This window comes from Bos indicus x Bos taurus, chromosome 15, assembly GCF_003369695.1.
Source record: "Bos indicus x Bos taurus breed Angus x Brahman F1 hybrid chromosome 15, Bos_hybrid_MaternalHap_v2.0, whole genome shotgun sequence".
NCBI lineage: Eukaryota > Metazoa > Chordata > Mammalia > Artiodactyla > Bovidae > Bos > Bos indicus x Bos taurus.
The window spans coordinates 77832258-77853390 of record NC_040090.1 but is presented as its reverse complement, the minus strand read 5'-3'; the positions used below and the strand labels follow the sequence as shown (position 1 = coordinate 77853390).

The window sequence follows — 21133 nt, the reverse complement described above, 5'->3', positions numbered from 1 at the left end:
TTTGTCTTACTTCCACATACCCATCTCTGGGGGCACAGCTGCACGGGTCTGTTGCCTCTGGTCTCCAAGGAACCACAAAGAAGCCAAGTTAAACTGAGATCCTTTTCGAGTGCCCCCTCTGCTCATACCAGCTTGTGATTACTGCCCCTCAGCTGGAATGCGGGTGCTGTCAGCATGCATTCCCAGCATCACGTCTCAGCTCATGGTAGTCCAGTCCAAAGGGTTCAGACTGGATGTGTGGTTTAGCACATATGAAGTACTGCTGCCTCTTGCTGATGCTAAGTCTGTGACTTCCGTTTTCTGCTGGTGGTTTACTCGGCCCATTTCTGTTCGATGACACTCCCCTCCCCCACTCCAGTGGTTCATGGCCTTTTAGCCTGTAACTGCTCTTCGTGGACTTACAAGATTAGATTTTCCAGTTTTTCTTTGCTTGAGGTAAGTTTCACAAGTTAGGAATCTGCTCAGACACCAGTTTTCCTAATTTCTATCTCTGTGTGAGAAATACAATCTATTGTCTTCATTGTCTGAGCAGACAAATCTGATTATACCATTGGGGAAACATCAGTTGCCTTTGAAACGATGTTCCCTCTTGTCTTCCATTTGCTATGTAGAAAAAGTACCTGAGTTCACCGGTAGTATCTGGGGATGTGTATGCAGCTATCTACATTTTTTTCCCTGTGTATCCAGCCGATTTTGTTAACCTTTGTGCAAGTTCAATCATCATTTCCTTAAAATGAACGGCGAGCCTGTACTTGAAATACAAATGTTGTGTGAACTCTGCTAGTTTTCTTACCTGCAAAACTAGGATAGGACATACCTCAGTGGGCTGTTGACAGGACTGAATGAAGTAATACATGAAAAGTGCTTGGCCTACAGTGCACACTCAATACATACTATTATCTGGTCCTGGCCGTGGAGTGTAGTAACCTCTGTGAGGGCAGAGATTTGTATTTGCTTTGATGTTTGCTGTATTCCAGAGTCGGAAAAGGCAATGGCAACCCACTCCGGTACTCTTGCCTGGAGAATCCCATGGACGGAGGAGCCTTGTAGGCTGCAGTCCATGGGGTTGCTAGGAGTCAGACACAACTGAGTGACTTCACTTTCACTTTTCTGCACTGGAGAAGGAAATGGCAACCCACTCCAGTGTTCTTGCCTGGAGAATCCCAGGGATGGGGGAGCCTGGTGGGCTGCTGTCTAGGGGGTTGCACAGAGTCGGACACGACTGAAGCGACTTAGCAGCAGAGTCAGGAATAAGGCCTGGCACATACCAAATGTACTGAGTCAATCCATCATACTACAGTTTACAGACCAAAGGAAATACTCCCATTCCCACAGTCCTCCTGCTTTGTGCTCTCTCCTCTGCTTATAACACCATTTCTGCTGGTTAAATCATAACCCCTCAATGCTCAATTTAAATACCACCAGTATGAGGCCATTCTTAATTATCCCAGGAGGAAGTCTTTCCCTAGACTACTCTCATGGTACACTGTGTGAACAACTCTTTAGCACTTATCAGTTTTCTCTCTTCTATTTTGTGAACAACTTGAGGAAGTTACCATACCACTCACTACTCAAGACTAGACTATTACCTGACAGCATTGTTTCTTGAATCTATGTATACATGATTCTCAAAAACGGAACGTTAGCCTTGATAACCAAGAGCACTGCAATGCTGTGGCAGTCTTTGCTAGGATTAGCTCTGTATGAAGGCACAGTCCCACCTGCAGTGGGGCCAGGGATAGACATGGAAGAGGCCCCGTGAGTAGAGTTTGCCTGTGTGCACAAGTTCCCCCAGTTACGGGCCATGCCCTCAACTTTTACCAGTCACGTCACATAGGGTGGGATTTGGACCTCGGTTTAAGGCACTTAGGAGAAGCAGTAATAATACCTTGAAGGACTTGGCCTTACTTGATCAAGTAAGGTTCTGCTGTTGTTTTTCAGTTGCTAAGTCATGTCCAAATCTTGGTGACCTCATGTTCCGCAGCACCCTAGGCTTCCCTGTCCTTCACTATCTCCCAGAGTTAGATCAAATTCATGCTCATCAAGTCGGTCATGCTATCTAACCATCTATCCTCTGCTGCCCTCTTCTCCTTTTGCCTTCAATCTTTCCCAGCATCAGGGTCTTTTCCAATGAGTTGGCTCTTTGCATCAGGTGGCCAGAGTACTGGAGCTTCAGCTTCATCATCAGTCCTTCCAATGCATATTCAGGGTTGATTTCCTATAGGACTGACTGGTTTGATCTCCCTGCAGTCCAAGGGACTCTCCTGAGTCTCTTCCAGCGCTACAAATCAAAAGCATCAATTCTTTTGAGCTCAGCATTCTTTATCTCACATCTCTACAAGCCTACTGGAAAAATCATAGCTGTGACTATACACACTTTTGTTAGCAAAGTGATGTCTTTGCTTTTTAATGTGCTGTCTAGGTTTGTCATAGCTTTCCTTCCAAAGAGCAAGCGTCTTTGAATTTCATGCCTACGGTTACTGTCCACAGTGATTTTGGAGCCCAAGAAATCAAGTCTGTCATTGCTTCTACTTTTTCCCTTCTGTTTGCCATGAAGTGATGGGACTGGATGCCATAATCTTAGTGTTTTGAATGCTGAGTTTTAAGCCAGCTTTTCACTCTCCTCTTTCACCCTCATCAACAGGCTCTTTAGTTCTTCACTTTCTGCCATTCGAGTGGTATCATCTGCATATCTGAGGTTTTTGATACTTCTGGCAATCTTGATTCCAGCTTGTGCTTCATCCAGCCTGTCATTTCAAGTGATGTACTCTCTGCATGTAAGTTGAATAACAGGGTGACAGTATACAGCCTTGTCATACTCCTTTCCCCATTTGGAACCAGTCAGTTGTTCCATGTTGCTTGGTTCTAATTGTTCCTTCTTGACTTGCATCATGTTTCTCAGGAGGCAGGTGAGGTAGTCTGGTATTCCCACTTCTTGAAGAATTTTCCAATTTGCTGTGATCCACATAGTCAAAGGCTTTAGCATAATCAATGAAGCAGATGTAGATGTTTTTCTGGAATTCCCTTGCTTTCTCTATGATCCAATGAATGTTGGCAACTTGGATCCCTAGTTCCTCTGCTTTTTCTAAATCCAGCATGTATATCTGGAAGTTCTTGGTTCACATACTGCTGAAGCCTAACTGGGAAGGATTTTGAGCATAATCTTATTTGCATGTTAAATGAGCACAATTGTCTGGTAGTTGGAACATTCTTTGACACTGCCCTTCTTTGGGACTGGTATGAAAACTGACCTCCAGTCCTGTGGCCACTGCTGAGTTTTCCAAATAAGGTAACATGTATAAACATTTTGATAATTATTATAGAATATTACTCATTGCTGTTGGAAAAAAGTTTCAAAGCATATTTAGATAAAAATGGGAGGGGTAGGTCACTTGGAGCGCATACTAATTAGAGCAAGCCGACTCATGTAACTATGCAAGTACCTTGAGTAGACCAACTCAAGTTTGAAGGATCATTCTGAACTATTCAATAACAATGTAAAGATGAGAAAGATCATATTCATGTTGAAAAACATTGCTTTTAAAGAATGTCAGTAACTTACCAGTTATTCCTATATTTCATTTTGGTCCTTATAACCAGTGTCAGAGATTGGATAAATTATAATATTTTCACTTGACCCTTGATAGAAGTTCCAGTCTTCCACTCCCATAGTGATGGCAGTGGGATGTAATCTTGATGGGGAAGAATCTGCTTTTGAACTTTGCAGTATTTAGCACAGTACAACACTGAAAACTGTTGGAAATGTTCAGGCCTTGAAAAATTTGCTTTAATGATTTTAGAAAACTGATTGGGATTTGGTCAATAGTTAGTTAATCAATGTTAAATTCCCTGAACAACATTCCAGATTCAGCCAGGGCTTCCTGCTCCATTTTAGATCAATGATGCACCCTCAGAGGGAGTCTTGGGACTTCTCTGGCAGTCCAGTGGTTAAGACTGTGCTTCCAATGCTGGGGGCATGGGTGCAATCCCTGGCCAGGGAACTAAAATCCCAGGTGTCCTGTGGCACGGCTAAAAAATACAGGGGGGATGTGTGTAGTTCTGAGGTGTTTAGAAAGTAACGTTATTTCCTGTAAGGCATCAGCCATTTTTTGACTGGAAAATACATGGGCATATGCTATTTAAGATTTAGATTGTAAGAGACAACTAAATCTCAAGCCCACATTCTACTCTGGCCAGTCTTACTGAGGTTATTTTATAGAGCTCAAGAGACTTCTTAATGTCTGGAGAAAATACTTCAGCAAATGGCCTTCTTCAGTAGGTACTGCACAACTAGCTTTGCAGTGTGACTTCAAGTTACTCAGCAGCCTGACGCTTCATGAATGAGACTCTTCTCATAAAATCTAAGTCCTAATTCATGGTCACCCCAGTGATTGGAATCTCATACAGCTGTGATATTCTGACCATTATTCGGATCCTCATCACTGAGCCAATGAGATGCCTCTGTTGAACCACAGCTGTAGATAAATACAAGTTGCTATAAAGCTCAATTAAGGAGAATGATCTTCAATTTCCTAGTCCATTTATCACTGTTGGCTTCAGTAGTTCAGGGAGACAGCACTCATTCAACAGTGCTTTTGCCTCAAGTTCTGCCACTTGATCTACAACTTAAAGAAAATGAATTTCTCTTCTAATTGGCCATCATTTCTAATATACCATCATTTTAACACTGGGTAAATCCACTATACATAAGAACTTGATTGGTAACTCACAAATATATCCTTAAATGGAACTGAGATGTGACTTCTAGAATGTTACAATAAAAATTATACCCAAAAGGTGATGTTTAACTCATAGACTACTTTGTATGGACTCTGTGACGTCCACATGTGAAGTCCTATGTGAAGGTCATAGGGACTATAGTCTCAGAAGAGACTTGAGACATAAGGCAACATGGGTAAAATTGTGTCCTAAGCCTAAGAAATAATTTAAGTCATGCTAATAGGATACCCTCCTGATTTAGATGCTTTTTTTGGTTTGTTTTTTGGAGAAGTTTCTTTTAGTAAGAATCAAGCACTGTCCTGCATGCTGTAGTCCGTGGGGTGGCAAAGAGTCGGACACGACTGAGTGACTGAACAAGAAATTCTCCATTCACTGACTTTGCAATACAAACCAGTATCAACTTCACAAAGTTATAGTAATTCTAGTATTTAATATTTTCACTTAAAAAAAAAAAGAAATCCAAGTGCCAGATTAGCTGTTTAGGAATTTTACAGAAATAGGCTCTTCACTCAGATATCTCCAATTAGCAACACACAGACCCAGTTTTGTCTCATTCAGTTTTCAACTGCTAACAGAGTCCTCTCAGTTTAGATGTCAAGTCACCTGATTCAGGAGTTTTGTTTGTGGTTAAAATATGACAGATTAAAAAATTCAGAGTATCTTTTAAACATTATCTTATTTTGCTAGTGCCTTGATTCTACAACTGTTTTCATTTGTGGTACTATTACGTTCGCCAGTTTAAAGCTACGTTTATAGTTCGAAAATTATTAATTTCACTTGTATCAGAGCTTTTTGTATCCAGATGATATGGCAAAAAACATTCCATGTTTGATTTAGAAAAATTGCAGCACTATATGTCACAGAATTCTCATCTGGTATTAACTCAGCAAATTTTTAATTGGAGAGGATTGTTTATGAAAGTTTTCAGGACTATTTAAATAAAGAAATTAAATGGCAACAGTTTAAAGCAGGACAGGGACAAGTCGCCCTGCCAGAGATAAGGCTGATTCCAGAAGCAGCAGTGTGCATGCAACCCTGGAGCCCAAGAGAGCAGTACATGGATTTACACTGAATACCAAGTAAAGCCAGATTTTCAGTCTAAGTGATGGCCGCCAGGACTAGGGACGGCCGAGCTGTCATTACAGAAGGAAAGAACGTGACGGGGTCCTTGACGCTGCTCTTCCTTTACAACCTCTGCCCACAGGATGGAAATCAAGGGCTAACTCGCTGGGCTGCTCACCACTTCTCATTACTAGTCCTTTACAATTCTGGTTCACAGACTCCAGAAGGACTGCAAGCCATCCAGTGTAAAGCGTACCGTCTCTAAGAGCAGCTCCCTAGTAAGAGAGGCAATGTCTATAGACACACATTTGCACATTTAACATTTGTGTTAAAATGCACAACCAGTAGTGGTTGTGCATTTTACGGAAGGGGAACAATCAATTTCAAGTTCCACAAAATGTTTTACTATCATAAAGAAATTATACATAATAAAACACTGTTTTCAGACTTGCCTCACCAAAAACATGTCAATAATTAAAGATATTATATACACACAGAAATAAACGATTTTCAAAGACAATCAAATCTACTTCTTCAAAGTTCAGAGCCTACCACTTAAATCTGTGAGTGTTTTAATTTATAAAATAATATCTAATAATTTTCCTAAGTATTATAGGGCTTCCCAGGTAGTGCTAGTGATGAAGAACCCACCTACCAATGCAGGAAACAAGAATTGTGGGTTTGATCCCTGGGTTGCAAAGATCCCCTGAAGGAGGGCACAGCAATCCACTCTAGTATTCTTGCCTGGAGATTCCCACGGACAGAGGAGCCTGGTGGGCTATGGTCCACAGGGTTGCAAAGAGCTCGATAAGACTGAAGTGACTTAGCATAGCACATTAAGTATTCTATTTTGGAGATATAAAACCAAAGGCTATTTTGAAAGAAACACTATTTTCTTCTGTGCTATTAACACATGTAGTAAAATCTTTTAAGACTGAAGGGGATACAGTTCTGCTTATACACTTTTATCAATGAGGATGGTTTACAGGAAGAGTACAGAACATAAAGTTCAAGGAATTATATCCACACTACAAAAGTTCCCAGTGCCAAACTGACCCTAAGTTTAACCTGTCTGCCAGTTACCACTATAATCACCTTTTATTACTTGCACTTGTTCTACTGGAAGACCCATTAAGAAGCCAAAAAAGTTTTAAATACATTAACTGTTAAAAACAACAAAGAAGCGTTTAAAGAAAGAATATATTTGAACCATATAAACAAACAAAAGGTATTACATAAGAAAAATAATGTAACAATTTATGTAAGTACCTAACATATGAGCATGCTCTTACATCTAAAACAAAAAATATAACGGTAACATTGGTACTATATATATATATTTGACAAGTGTGCATTAAAGAATTCTCTAATATAAAACATTTAAAATGTGGAGAATATTTTGCCAAGACACAGAAAACAACTGTTAAGATAGGCACACCCACAATTCTTATAAAAACGTGCTTGTGGAAGATAAAACTGATCCGAGCATTCACTTCTCAGGTGTGAAGAAGTTCTGAAACTGTAAATCACTGGATATTGCCTCCCACTTTCGCACTGTTTGAGTTTCAACACTGATTAGTATAAATTATGAATTACACAATTAGTTTTATTTTTAAAATTTTAGTGTTTCTGCCAAGGTTCCATATAAAATGCATCTATTTAGTATGAATACTTAAAACAGCAACATCATTTGTATAAAAGTTACTTTCTAATTTTTTTTAAAGCACTGTTGTTTAGAAAATAGTTATTATAACAAATAGTGCTCTGGAAAATCTGAAACTACAAATCAATATGCTCCATTAACCATAAGTAGATCTAATAAGCCCTAACTAAAAAGAACACAAATGTAAAAAGCTGATAAATTTAAAGATTATAAAATTGGTTTATTGTAAAAGCAATTCAAGAATACCCAGTTAAAATCTTATTCCAATGCCACCCAATACAACCAGGAAGCAGTTAAACACTTTTACATTAGGAACAAGGACAAAAAACAAGAAAGACCACATCAAGGCTGTGATTCAAATTCATAAAGAGAAAGGATTAGGTCTCCTTCAGGTCAGTACAACGGGTACGATTAGGTCAAAGCACCGTGTCCTTCAGACACCATGGTGCTGCCACAACACTGAGGTATAACTGGGTAAATCCAAGTTGTCGGGGAATGAAGAACTCCATATTTTTGTTTTGTGGGTGTACTTAAGTGACTGAAATTTTAGGAACAACTGCCTTTAATGACAGCAATATGCAAGACAAGTTTTTATTGAAGAAAAAGAAGCTTATAAAGTTCTCTATCAAGGTCCCACTAAATCTTCACAGCCCCCCTCCCATTTTCCCACCCTCTTCCCTAATCTAAAGCTACTCTGCTGATATATAAGATGAGATCTTAATTTGTGGCTAATGGCAAATTGTAGGCACTCCTTCTAAGTAGCTTTGATCTTCTGCATATAAAGAAGCCAACATGCTGTATCATCCATCCATAAACTCAATTATGCATTCTAGGCAGAATTTCATTATTCCTCTAAAAAAAAAAAAAATCAATACATCTATCTGCACAGTGGCCATTTCCCCCCAGACATAATTCAAGATTTAATCTTTCTGCTGTTTTAATAATAGCCTTAGAGTCAATTATTACGAATGATCGACCTATGAATCAATATATATAACACAACGACTGCATTTTGAGCACTGAAATTACCTAATATAAAACTTTACTTCCAACTTTTGCAATCCTCTAAACTGAAGGGTCAAAATACTTATATTTTGTAATCAGAAAAAAAACCCCACCTATTTTCCAAAGTTGAGGCTTTTCATAGCAGTTTTAGCCAGGAAAAGGAGAGATTTCATGTCTTATAAACCCTTGAAAATAAGGGCTTACTCTATAAACACTGAAAGACCCTTAATCGTAGAGGTGCTGCTAGCTGATGCCACTATAATTCACAAGCAAGTATTACTTCATAGCTTATATTGAAGGGTTGATTCATGCTCATTTTGTTCCTTTAAAAATACTCTTTGGAAAACATTATTATTCCTGTAGACACATACTCTAGTTATATCTCTTCCAGTAAAAATAAAAGTATAATCATGATTACCTCTATTTCTTTGCTAAAATCAACTAGTAATATACATTAATCTGATCACTTTACCAGCTAACTTATGACCTTACAGTATCCCATATACTATCCAGGGTAAATTCTCAGCATATAAAAGTAGGAGCAAGTCTTATAAGTAAAAACAATTTTGTAGGCAATATTTCAATGTAGTCTTTAATGTGTTCATTATAAAAGAGAACTAAACTACTAGATTTTACTTCCAAAACTAAGGCGAAGGTAATCTTCCAAAGCTAAAGGGGATAATAAAGCCATTTCTTGTTTACTTCTTTCAAATTTCAGCAGATAATATCCACTGTGTGCCCAGAGGTCATACAAGACTCCTCGAGGCACTATCCATAAGAACAGCCCTTTCTAGAACACTAAACCACCACCACCTGCACACTACCCCAACCGGATTTAGACTACTTGTGAAATATAAACTACTAGTCTTGTATTCTAAATGCATACATTCATAGCTACCATTTTAAAATAAATTGGAAAGTAGGGAAAACTCAAAAAAAAAAAGATACATTCTGCTATCACACTATTATAAACATTATAAGTGTGTGTGTGGGTATATATAAAGAGAGCTGATTACCAAGATTTAAATAAGATGGTAAAAAAAACCAGGACATGTAGATTTACCAAAGGAACTATAATAACTGTCCCAAGCTACAAGTATAAACAGATGCACTACAATGGTAATTTGCCTTAGATTCTGAGGAAAAAAGAAAAAAGAAAAACCCCTAAGACAATAAAAATCCCAATGAAGACCAAAAAAAAAGAAAACAAACAAACAAAAAAAACCCACAATAAAACCCACCAAAATCTATACTAGAGTATGTGGCAATAATTAATATATTTCTATGGAAATTATCTCAAGCCTTATAAGCTCCTAAAATAAAATCAAGGTCACTATGTGACTAATGATAGCACTAGGAGGAAAAAAACCCACTGAAAGTAAAACAGTCTTCAGCCTTGGTTTCAGCTAGCTCTTCAAATCAGTCTAAGTACTAAACATCAGATACAACATTTTTGGCTTGTTAGACCAGTAAGTCATGTTTTTCCACTGGCCAAAGGCAGCTGAAGAACAATTGCTTGAACAAACTAAATGCCGTGACATGAAGCATTTGACTTCCAAGTCTGAGTATTTAGTTAAAATGATTGGTGAACATCTAACTGGGCAAAAGGAATGGCATCCATCATCCAAACAGGCTCACTTCCCCCAGCCCCCAAAACAAACAGTAGTTATAATAGCAAAAGAAACAAAAAAGTTTTTTTTTTTTGATTCCTTAGAGCCAACTATGGAAGAGGTCAGCAATATATTAACAGCAGCAATGGACAAGGAAGAGCAAAATAGTGGATGAAAGAATCCTGCTGGACGTTTGTTCATCTTTTTCTGTATTAGCCAGAAGACTGCCCCTGGCTTAACTGGAAATTTCAGGTATAGGTCTTATCTCCTTAGATCCTTCACAGATTTAGAATTCAGTCTACCTGAGGGCTCTATAACCATGTAAGAAAGCTTTCTTTATCTAGCTTGGTGGCGGCCAAAACAGACTCCATGTCGTTGAGGATGTCGGAGCTCAAGGCTTCTTGCAGGCTCGGCATCAGCTCCTCCCCTTCTATGTTCATCCCATCTCCCTCCAGGGTTCCGAGGTCCACGTTTGTCCCAGGAATGGCTTCAAGATAGTCTGGGAAACGGTTCTGCTGGGAGGGCAGGGTGCTTTGGTTGATAGTGTCACCTAGATGGACCAGAGAAAGAAAACAGGTCCTTTTCGAAAAGCTGGCATCATGACACGCACAGGGAGAGAAACACATTCCTGACAGACTTCCTCCACTGATGCCCACAGTTTACTTTAGGCCAAACAACCCACAGACAGCAAAGTCACAACGCCAAGTGTCCTTCTGCTTCATGTGTTCAGATACTGAACAAGTGTGACTGCTGACTACTGCATGGTCAGCACTGAAGAGGGTTCTGGAAAGAAATTCGCTGAAACATTATATACTCAAGAGAGAGAGGACAGGTATGACACAGCTGCGTCAGTACTTTTCGTTGAAACATTATATACAGCGAGAGAGAGAGCAGGTATGACCAACACTGTCAGCACCTGACTGCTCCGGGCGTGCACCACCACAGTAAGGTAAAACATGAAGATGAACGGGTGTATCTGTCTTTCTCTAAGTACACACTGGGAACGGAATAAAAGAAAAAGGCTGCATGAAACTCTGTCCCACTCTCAGGAGGTCCACATTCACAACAGCAAAACCACGCCTCCCATAAAACCACGCCTCCCAGAAGTCCTTAGAAGAGTAAGTCTTCCTAGCTTTGCTTACAGGTCTCCCAAACTTACCTGGCCAAGAAACCTTTTTTGCTCATGATGATGTTAACATTCATGAACACTTCAATGGAATATGCTTTCAGAAAAACCAACAAAAACCATTAATTGTTATAAAAGTTTAGAAAGAAGGGAGAAACGGGGGAGACAGGAAAAGTGTTACGAGTGAAATGGGTTTGAGGTGACTCCTACGGATGATTTCAGATCCAGATGACGAGATGGTGGTGTGGATTCCCAGGGACACAGACGCCATGGGCTGGATGCACACCATCCCCGCCAAATGCTCCCAGAAGCGGCCAGCTGAGGGGCCAGCTAGCCGGAGAGCTGTTTCACTGCCCAGTCAGCTCGTGCCCTCTGACAGCTGCCAAGTCCAGGTCAAAGGGTAAGCCACAGGAGCAAGGGTTCTATCGCCACTTCTGTGGGGCAGGTTTCAAGCTCCTGAAACTCTTCTAAGAAAGGAGGTAAGGCCACCGCCCAACCTTTCCAACCTGCCAACCTGAGGCGCGCATCACCTAAGTTGGACAAAAGACCCTCACAAAAAGAGGGAAGCAGACAAAGAATCACATACACAGAGACATATAAATCAAATACAGAGCTCTTGCTCTCAAGTTAAGAATAAATATCCATATAACAGAGACTTCTAATATGGTCCTCAACTGCCTTGCCCATTAACTCAATATTTTAAATGCTAAGTCATGTCAAATAGAGATAAGACATCCATGACATTTAAAAGCTCGGAAAAGACTTCAATTACAAGACGTTATTAAAAAAAAGAAAAAAAAAAACCAACAACAAAGCAGGGCTCAATTAAGTTTATAGGATCTTACCTGGTTTTCTTCTGAATACTCTTGGCTCACTATAGTTTATCAGACCCAGCAATAAAATGACTGTATCTGACTGAAAGCTAGATGACCAAGAGGAACAAAAAGTACCAACCTGTATCCATCTCATCAACACTGTTCAGGAAGTCGTCAGGGGTCCGAGGGACGCTGTAGCTGCTCATGCTGAGTCCGCTGTCTGTGCTCTCATCGCGAGAGTGATAGGTGCCACTGTGAAGAATGAGGGTCACAGACCGACGCAACACACGTAAGAAAAGATTCCAAGGTGAACACAAACACTTGCTCAGTACCAACGTGATTCCCGGAGGGTGAGCGAAGACTCCTGCCCTGCAGCATCTGAAACAAGTGCCCTCCTTCAGGGCTGGTACCAAGCTCCTGTGCTACGAAGCGAAATGGACAAGTTGATCCTAATTCAGACTGGCAACCTCAGGGGGTCAAAATTTCTCCTAAGGTTCTGTGGTCATAGGGAAAAGCAAGATACACCCAGCTTTCCTGAGTGACAGGAAACTCTCGGTGTAACGCCATTTGAATCGGGGGGCTCCACACAGCTCATCTGTCTCAAGGTCTCTGTGCCCTGAGTGGCAGTGGTCACAGGCATGGGTCAAAACACAGCTTTTAGGTGGTAATAAGACAGGCCTGCACTAGCTTCCTGCTGAATTCCTTGGCTCATGCAGAGTTTAAGCCAGAAAAATGAACCCTAAATAAAGAACCAGAATTTCTTTTTGAACTGGGCCAAAACAGATGAGTCACTGCTGATAAGAACAGAACGCACTAGCTTGATTTCCTTGCTTCTGTTTGGGAAAGTGGGGGGAACCCCAAACAAATACCTCAGCATGAAATAGGAGTCCTGAGAGTTCCAATGGAAGGAACTGATTAAAAACAAAAACCAAAACAGCCCTGCAAGGCACATAGCTTGAGAAAAACAGAACCAAGATAGATTTTTACTTTAGGCTGAATGAAAAGTATCACAGATTTACATACAAGTATGGTAAATATTGTAAAAAAAATCTGGAAAAGGTCAGTTTTCATTCCAATCCCAAAGAAAGGCAATGCCAAAGAATGCTCAAACTACCGCACAATTGCACTCATCTCACACGCTAGGAAAGTAATGCTCAAAATTCTCCAAGCCAGGCTTCAGCAATATGTGAACCATGAACTTCCTGACGTTCAAGCTGGATTTAGAAAAGGCAGAGGAACCAGAGATCAAATTGCCAACATCCGCTGGATCATGGAAAAAGCGAGAGTTCCAGAAAAACATCTACTTCTGCTTTATTGACTATGCCAAAGCCCTTGACTGTGTGGATCACAATAAACTGTGGAAAATTCTGAAAGAGATGGGAATACCAGACCACCTGACCTGCCTCTTGAGAAATCTGTATGGAGGTCAGGAAGCAACAGTTAGAACTGGACATGGAACAACAGACTGGTTCCAAATAGGAAAAGGAGTACATCAAGGATGTATGTTGTCACCCTGTTTATTTAACTTATATGCAGAGTACATCATGAGAAACGCTGGACTGGAAGAAACACAAGCTGGAATCAAGATTGCCGGGAGAAATATCAATCACCTCAGATATGCAGATGACACCACCCTTATGGCAGAAAGTGAAGAGGAACTAAAAAGCCTCTTGATGAAGGTGAAAGTGGAGAGTGAAAATGTTGGCTTAAAGCTCAACATTCAGAAAACGAAGATCATGGCATCCGCTCCCATCACTTCATGGGAAATAGATGGGGAAACAGTGTCAGACTTTATTTTTCTGGGCTCCAAAAATCACTGCAGATGGTGACTGTAGCCATGAAATTAAAAGACGCTTACTCCTTGGAAGGAAAGTTATGACCAACCTGGATAGCATATTCAAAAGCAGAGACATTACTTTGCCAACAAAGGTCTGTCTAGTCAAGGCTATGGTTTTTCCTGTGGTCATGTATGGATGTGAGAGCTGGACTGTGAAGAAAGCTGAGCAGCGAAGTATTGATGCTTTTGAACTGTGGTGTTGGAGAAGACTCTTGAGAGTCCCTTGGACTGCAAGGAGATCCAACCAGTCCATTCTGAAGGAGATCAGCCCTGGGATTTCTTTGGAAGGAATGATGCTAAAGCTGAAAGTCCAGTACTTTGGCCACCTCATGTGAAGAGTTGACTCATTGGAAAAGACTCTGATGCTGGGAGGGATTGGGGGCAGGAGGAGAAGGGGACGACAGAGGATGAGATGGCTGGATGGCATCACTGACTTGATGGACGTGAGTTTGCGTGAACTCCGGGAGTTGGTGATGGACAGGGAGGCCTGGCGTGCTGCGATTCATGGGGTCGCAAAGAGTCGGACCCGACTGAGGACTGATCTGATCTGATGGTAAATATCCTCAGAACACTACTTTCATAAACAGAAGACTTCCCTAACCTAGTAGCACGGAGACACCAGGTGGCATCGACAGTAAAGTCAGGGGTTCTCCTAATTCTAGAAAACCTTACAGCACAGTGTGAAATAAAGGCAACTGTAATTCTTAACAGTCACTGACTACAGAGGGAACTTAACTTTCCTCACAGCTTGGATGTTTGAAGAGCTGTTCAGTTTACACAAAAATGAAATAAAAAATAACTAAGCTTTAAAACCAAGCTTTCACAGTTGCTCAAGGTTGAGAGCCCAAGCCCTTAAACCTCTTCCCTACATTACTCAATGCAGTTGCCTTGTTCCCTCTTTCACACTGTATATTGCAACCACTAGTTCAATGCTTCTGTCAGATTTTGGCAAGATTCGAAAGCCTCACACAGATCCAAGAAAACACAAATTTGCCTCTGAGACCATTTGTACACAATGCAGCCACTTCGGAGAAGCCCTCAGGATGTGGTTTGTTTTTATTTTGCCTGACTCCATCTGGGACAAGGGCCTGGTCCTAGTCATCACTCTATTCCCACTGCTCACCACGGGGCACATATCAAGACACTCAAGACTCTGTTACAGAATGGCTGAATTTACACAGTTGTTCAGAGTTCTTTCCAGGCCTCAGGGGAAGCACATGGGCATTCCTGAGGACAGAGTTCACAAGGCCATTTCCCTGATTAGGAACTGCTCCCTGCAGCCCCCATCTCCCTCCAGTGACACGCACTGAGTATCTGCTACTATGTGACAGGGATGAGACAAGGCTGAGCAATCGGAGGTTAATGACAATAGCCTGCAACTGATGCTTTCTGAGAGGCTCACAACTTCAGGGAGGGAGGGGAACAAATACATATACAAGGGCTACGTGAACGAAGTGCTTTCAGAAGAGAAACCTTTCAAAGTACAGGAGAAAGGTTTAATGGAGCAGAATGCCGGAGCTGGCCTTGAAACATCTGAGTAAAAAGGAGACGAGTGAATGTACCACCACCACCAGAATCAACTCCATGGCAAGTTAGGGGAACAAGTGCTTAGAGTTTAAGGAATATCATAAATTAAATACAGGCAGTGGGGGAAACCATCCAACGTTTCTGAAAAGAAAAATGCTAGAGTTAGATGTGTGTTTTAGAAAATGGGGTACTACAGACAGGAGACATGGGATTCTGCCCTGAGACTAGCAACTCTGGGGATGATTCACTCTGTTCTTTACCAGAAAAGAGAATCTTAAACTGTAGCTCAGCTTTTATCAAAAGTTCTAAGAATCTGCACAAACCACTACCAGGAGGCTATGCGGTCTCCATCCCTCTTTTCTAGATGGTCTCATTTTATCCCTGGACCAATAAACACAAGCCTTCAGTGACATGGGTACTGGAATTACATTGATCTGAAATTTCCTCTGTGGGGGAAAAAAGGTCTGTGGCTATGACTTTTCTGGCTATTAACCTCAGAATTATAATTTTCTATAAATACACTCAATTATTGGCAGGACTTTAAACTGCATGTATCAGAGAGTAAATACAAAACTTAAATACATTTTAGATGGCCTTTGAGTTGTCCTGTTTTCAATGTCATTTGTTTCCAGGAGTTTTTCATTTCCCTTTTGATTTTTTCTTAGATGGCCTTTGAAATCAAACCAGTCAATCAGGCCACCAGCACTAATCTTAAGATAAAGCAAGTTTATTGTACTAAACATTTTGGTATGACAAGATATCTTATTTTTCTTAGGGTCTGGCTGTTTTCAATTCAACTTGTGAGAACTGAAAGGGTAGCATAATAACCTTCCTAAATCAATATACCTTTCAACATTCTTAAAAGTGCATTGTCTAAAACTGATTACAAACAAAAGCAAAGACCAGAAAGCATTTGTTCCTTATTTGAAAAATCGAAACTGCATAAATATTTGACAATCTACAAGAAATAATTGTAGTCAAGTCTTAAATGCCTTTCTAGGCAAAGATGATGATCTGTCTCAGCCTGTTCAACACAGCACTACATATAATAACATCTTTGCAATATACCCGAAATCCAAGATTTCTGGTAATTCACTAAAAATCATCCTTAACTGTGCTATTTTGGAATACTCTTTAATATTAACACATTATTTGAAAGAGACACAACCTTACTTTTTATCTCCTTGACCTATAGCCCTTAAGAATATGAGGCCTTACAGTGCTCCTGTAGTGAAACTTCTCAGGTTGAACACTTAGGTGGAAAATTCCTTCCAAAGATTCTTATAATGCTGCCCTAAGCAGGTTTAAGATGCCTTTTTTTTTTCCTGCTTTCATAGAAAGGCATTCACATGTTCCTTCATGATTCTGCAAGTAACTGTTAGTCAACAGCACAGGCACAAGCAAACACGTGACTCTGAGTAAGTATCCCCTCTACAAGTCTCAACAGCTCATTTCCTCTCACAGCAGCCAGCGTCTAATCCTCAAGCTTTATTGTACGAGCCCTTTATGGAGAGATTCATTTACAGCCGTGGTTCTTGGCCCACACGGATGTTCAAACAGCTTATTATATATAAGAACTAAGGAGAACACTGTAAGCTGTGATTTTTTTCAGATGTTGGCCAGTAGCAACTCTTACCAACCTGTTAAGAAAGGGATCTGAGCTATTGGTCGTCATGGTTCTCAATTCCTGAGACATCCCAGGAGAAGATACTGGATTTTGAGTCCCACCATCCTGCTCCAGTGTTGGTAACTGGCTACGGAGAGCTAATTCCTAAAAAAAAAAAAAAAATCAACACAAACAGAATCAATCCACTAATTAACAAATTTATCATTAGATTTAAAGTAATAACCCTGTACATATAAAGCTTAAGTATTAACATCTAAAAGTTATTGAGTTGACCAGTCAGAAGGGCCAAGTTCTTCTCTCCATTTCAAGTCACTGAACATTAAATTACATAAACTGAAAGTTTATCCAGGCTTACTAACCCCCCAACATATACTTAACTAACTTAACTACTTAGTTTTCTCTTGTTATTTTATTCTGGCAGACATGCCTAAATCCCTCCTTTAGAATAGGGTGGCAAGTCTGACCAACTCTCATACAGTTTCATATATTTGGCACCAGTAATAAAAATAAGGTCAAAAGAACAAAATTTGGTGATTTACCAAGACACCAACACTCCTCACTGCCCTTCTGCACTGTTTTACACTTTGGTATCAAGCGACTCAATCTGACTTCAGGTTTTTCAGTCTTGAGCTACGGATATCTTCAGGGGTATCCAACAGTTTCTCAGCAGGATACCACCTGGAAACTGAGCAAAAGCTGTGAGCCATCACTACTGACTGTTTCAGAAGGCCTGCCCCAACATGCTTTCAAACATTCTAGGTCCCAGCTTTTCACCTGCCCAGGGCTCCAAGGCTAGTTCACTTCTCTCTGGCCAAGTCCTACACCTTCTTTACCAGCTTGTCCTTTCCTCACCTTTTCATCCATTCACCGCACCCTTCTCTGAGGATTTCCACTGTGCCTCTCAAGCTCTCATCAGCATCTTCTGCTAGAGATCAGCTTTCTCCTCCTTGACAGTTTTGGTCTGACTTGAAACGTGGCTTTCTATCACAAAGGACACTTCCCAGCTCTTGCAAGTGGGCAAGCCTGCTCACCGAGGCACACACCACCTCCAAGACCCTCCCTCCCAGGGCACCACTGGGTCCAGAGGCCGTGGAGGTATTCTCTGAGCTCTGCACCAACATTTCTAGACTTTGCAACGACCACTTTTTAACTCAGGTTTCTCCCTTCTAGATACACCATCCTTTAAATGGTTTCTTAGCCAGAAAGTCATGACAGAATGCAGAGGGTCTGTGAACTTCGATGGAGAAAAAAAGTTACATCTTTATTTCATTAAACCGTAACTGAAATTTAGCATTTTCTTCAAGTATGTTAGGCAACAAACAGTAGTATTTACTATACCTCCGATTTTTCATCAGTAGAAAACATTTTCATATCATACTCCAGTTGTTAAGTTTCTTAAAAATGTTCACTGCTATTCCAATATTAGTCATAAGACATGCCATGATCTCTCATTACTTATACATTATGCAGATGATTTATTCAACATGGGAGCTCCGTAAATTTCTGGATTCCAATGATCTTTATCCCCACATACCTCAAAACCACCCATTTGTACAGCCAAGACCTTGCTATTCAAAACCAAACCTGCCTGTACAATCTTTACGCACGTTTGGGACAATGATCAGTGTTTCACTTTATTCAAACTGCACTTTACCACTCAGGAACTATCAACAGCCATGCACAAAATCTACATAGTAATCTAATGTTGAAGTTCCTGGATTTCTACATTGCAACAGCACCGTTCACTACTGTATTTCCATCAGCAGCTCCCTTGTCATATCCTGAACTGGTATACAAAGTTCTTTCCCAGAAATCTTACACATGCTCATCCTGCTTTCTGGGACCGTATTTTTTCTTTCCACCCAGTTCCACCCAATAAGAGGTAGAACTCTTACTATTCCAGGTTACTGGCTGTTTTCCCCTACAAGCTTGAACTCAGGCCTGATCATTTTATTTATTCCTTTAAAATTTGTTTTAAAATGTATTTATTCCTGGCTGTGCTGGCTGGGTCTTCCCTGTCACGTGTGAGCTTTCTCTAGCTGCGCTGCGTGAGGGCGCCTGTTTCCCGAGGCTGCAGCCCCTCCTGCTGCAGAGCTCTGCTTGAGTGCGCAGGTGCGCGCGCCATGGGGCCCAGCCACCCCGAGACCTCCTTCCGAGTGGGGGGTTGAGTCTGTGCTCCCTGAACTGGCAGGTGGACCCCCAATCACTGAACCACCAGGGAAGCCCTGAGTGGATCATAGTAAATACACACAAGTACCTTTAAGATTCTTGATACACACACAAATTTTGTTTCAACACAGCAAATTCCAACAATGAATCAATACTAAAAATATGCTTGCTACATTTCTATGCTGAGATTGCTAAGAAATGCTAAGAGAAAAACCATACAGCTATCCAGATTATCATAAATTAATTCTCTGGTCTTGGCTGGGCCTCTAGTATCACTTACTTTTTTTTTTGGTGGTGGTCGTGGTTGGGGGTGGGGGTGGTTCTTGGTTACTTTTTCTCACATTCTCATGATTACTACTCCAAATCTGGCACACTCTCCCAAGCCCCCAGTCACTCACGTGCTCTCCCTTTCTCCAGCTCCCTCCCATTTAAATCAGGACACTACAGGTCATCAGCCACAATCATGGTTTTCTGGTTCCCCCTGTCACCCTGGGCTGCTCCCACAAAGCCATCTTCATTCATACTTACATCTTCTCTTCCAGGCTTAAAAAATGGATTCCCCACCGCCAACTCCTATTCTAGGCCAACCCAGGCTCCTAGCAGCTTCTGGGGATCCCATTTACTGGTTTTCTCTGTATCTTCTATCTAACATCACCCATGCCCCACTTTCATCTTACAAAGTAACAAGTGACTCTAAAGCAAAGACAGTTTGCACTCCCCACAGACTGCAGGTCTGTGATATGGCATGTTTTCCTCTGATACTATGTCTTTCATACATTCTTCTCTTGACTAAAAAAAGAACAATACTTCTATTTAAGATCCAGTTACCTTCTCTAGGTAATTCTCCAGAACGACCCCATCTCCATCTTTAGATTGAATTACACAGATGGACATTATGTCTTTAACACCCTGTTCACTTCAGTTCAGTTGCTCAATTGTGTCCAACTCTTTGCGACTCCATGGACTGCAGCACACCAGGCTTCCCTGTCCATCACCAACTCCCAGAGCTTGCTCAAACATACGTCCATCGAGTCAGTGATGACATCCAACCATCTCATCTTGTCATCCCCTTCTCTTCCCGCCTTCAATCTTTCTCAGCATCAAAGTCTTTTCCAGTGAGTCAGTTCTCTGCATCAGGTGGCCAAAGTATTGCAGCTTCAGCTTCAGCATCAGTCCTTCCAGTGAATATTCAGGACTGATTTCCTTTAGGATTATTAACTGGTTTGCTCATCTGTAACTCCATGGACTGCAGCACACCAGGCTTCCCTGTCCATCACCAACTCCTGGAGCTTGCTCAAACACATATCCATAGAGTTGCTGATGAAATTCAACTGTCCAAGGGACTCTCAAGAGTCTTCTCTAACACCACAGTTCAAAACCATCAATTCTTCAGCGCTCAGCTTTCTTTATGGCCCGACTCTCACATTCACACGTAACTACTAGAAAAACCATACTTTAACTAGACGGGCTTTTGTTGATAAAGTAATGTCTCTGCTTTTTAGTGTGCTGTCTAGGTTTGTCATAGCTTTTCTTCCAAGGAGCAAGCGTCTTTTAATTTCATGGCTACAGTATCCATCTGCAGTGATTTTGCAGCCCAAGAAAATAAAATCTGTCACTGCTTCCCTATCTATTTTGCATGAAGTGATGAGACCGGATGCCCTGAAATTAAGTTTTTTGAATGCTGAGTTTTAAGCCAACGTTTCCACTCTCCTTTCACCCTCATCAAGAAGCTCTTTAGCTCCTCTTTGCTTTCTGCCATAAGGGTGGTGTCATCTGTATATCTGAGGTTATTGATATTTCTCCTGGCAATCTTGATTCCAGCTTGTGCTTCATCCAGCCCAGCGTTTCTCATGACTACTCTGTATATAAGTTAAATTAGCAGGGTGACATTATTCAGCCTTGATGTTCTCCTTTCCCAATTTGGAACCAGTCTGCTGTTCCGTGTCCAAGTA

At 41.0% G+C, this 21133-nt stretch overlaps 1 protein-coding gene across 12 annotated transcripts in view; it reads right to left on the bottom strand.

Annotated features, from left to right (window-relative positions):
- Nucleotides 1–6983: 6983 nt before the first annotated feature.
- The window catches only part of YAP1 (Yes associated protein 1), a 135137-nt gene continuing 120987 nt past the window's right edge, over nt 6984–21133 (bottom strand). For 5 of the 12 annotated variants that reach the window (XM_027563931.1, XM_027563930.1, XM_027563932.1 and 2 more), the window contains 3 exons: nt 17026–17156; nt 12161–12273; nt 7661–10630 (listed from right to left, as the gene is read on the bottom strand). In XM_027563931.1, the coding sequence (XP_027419732.1) occupies nt 10392–10630; nt 12161–12273; nt 17026–17156 (483 nt within the window). In that variant the 3' untranslated portion in view covers nt 7661–10391. Of the gene's footprint in view, nt 10631–12160; nt 12274–17025; nt 17157–21133 lie in introns of all 12 variants that reach the window. The other 7 variants (XM_027563933.1, XM_027563935.1, XM_027563940.1 and 4 more) reach the window with 3 other exon arrangements.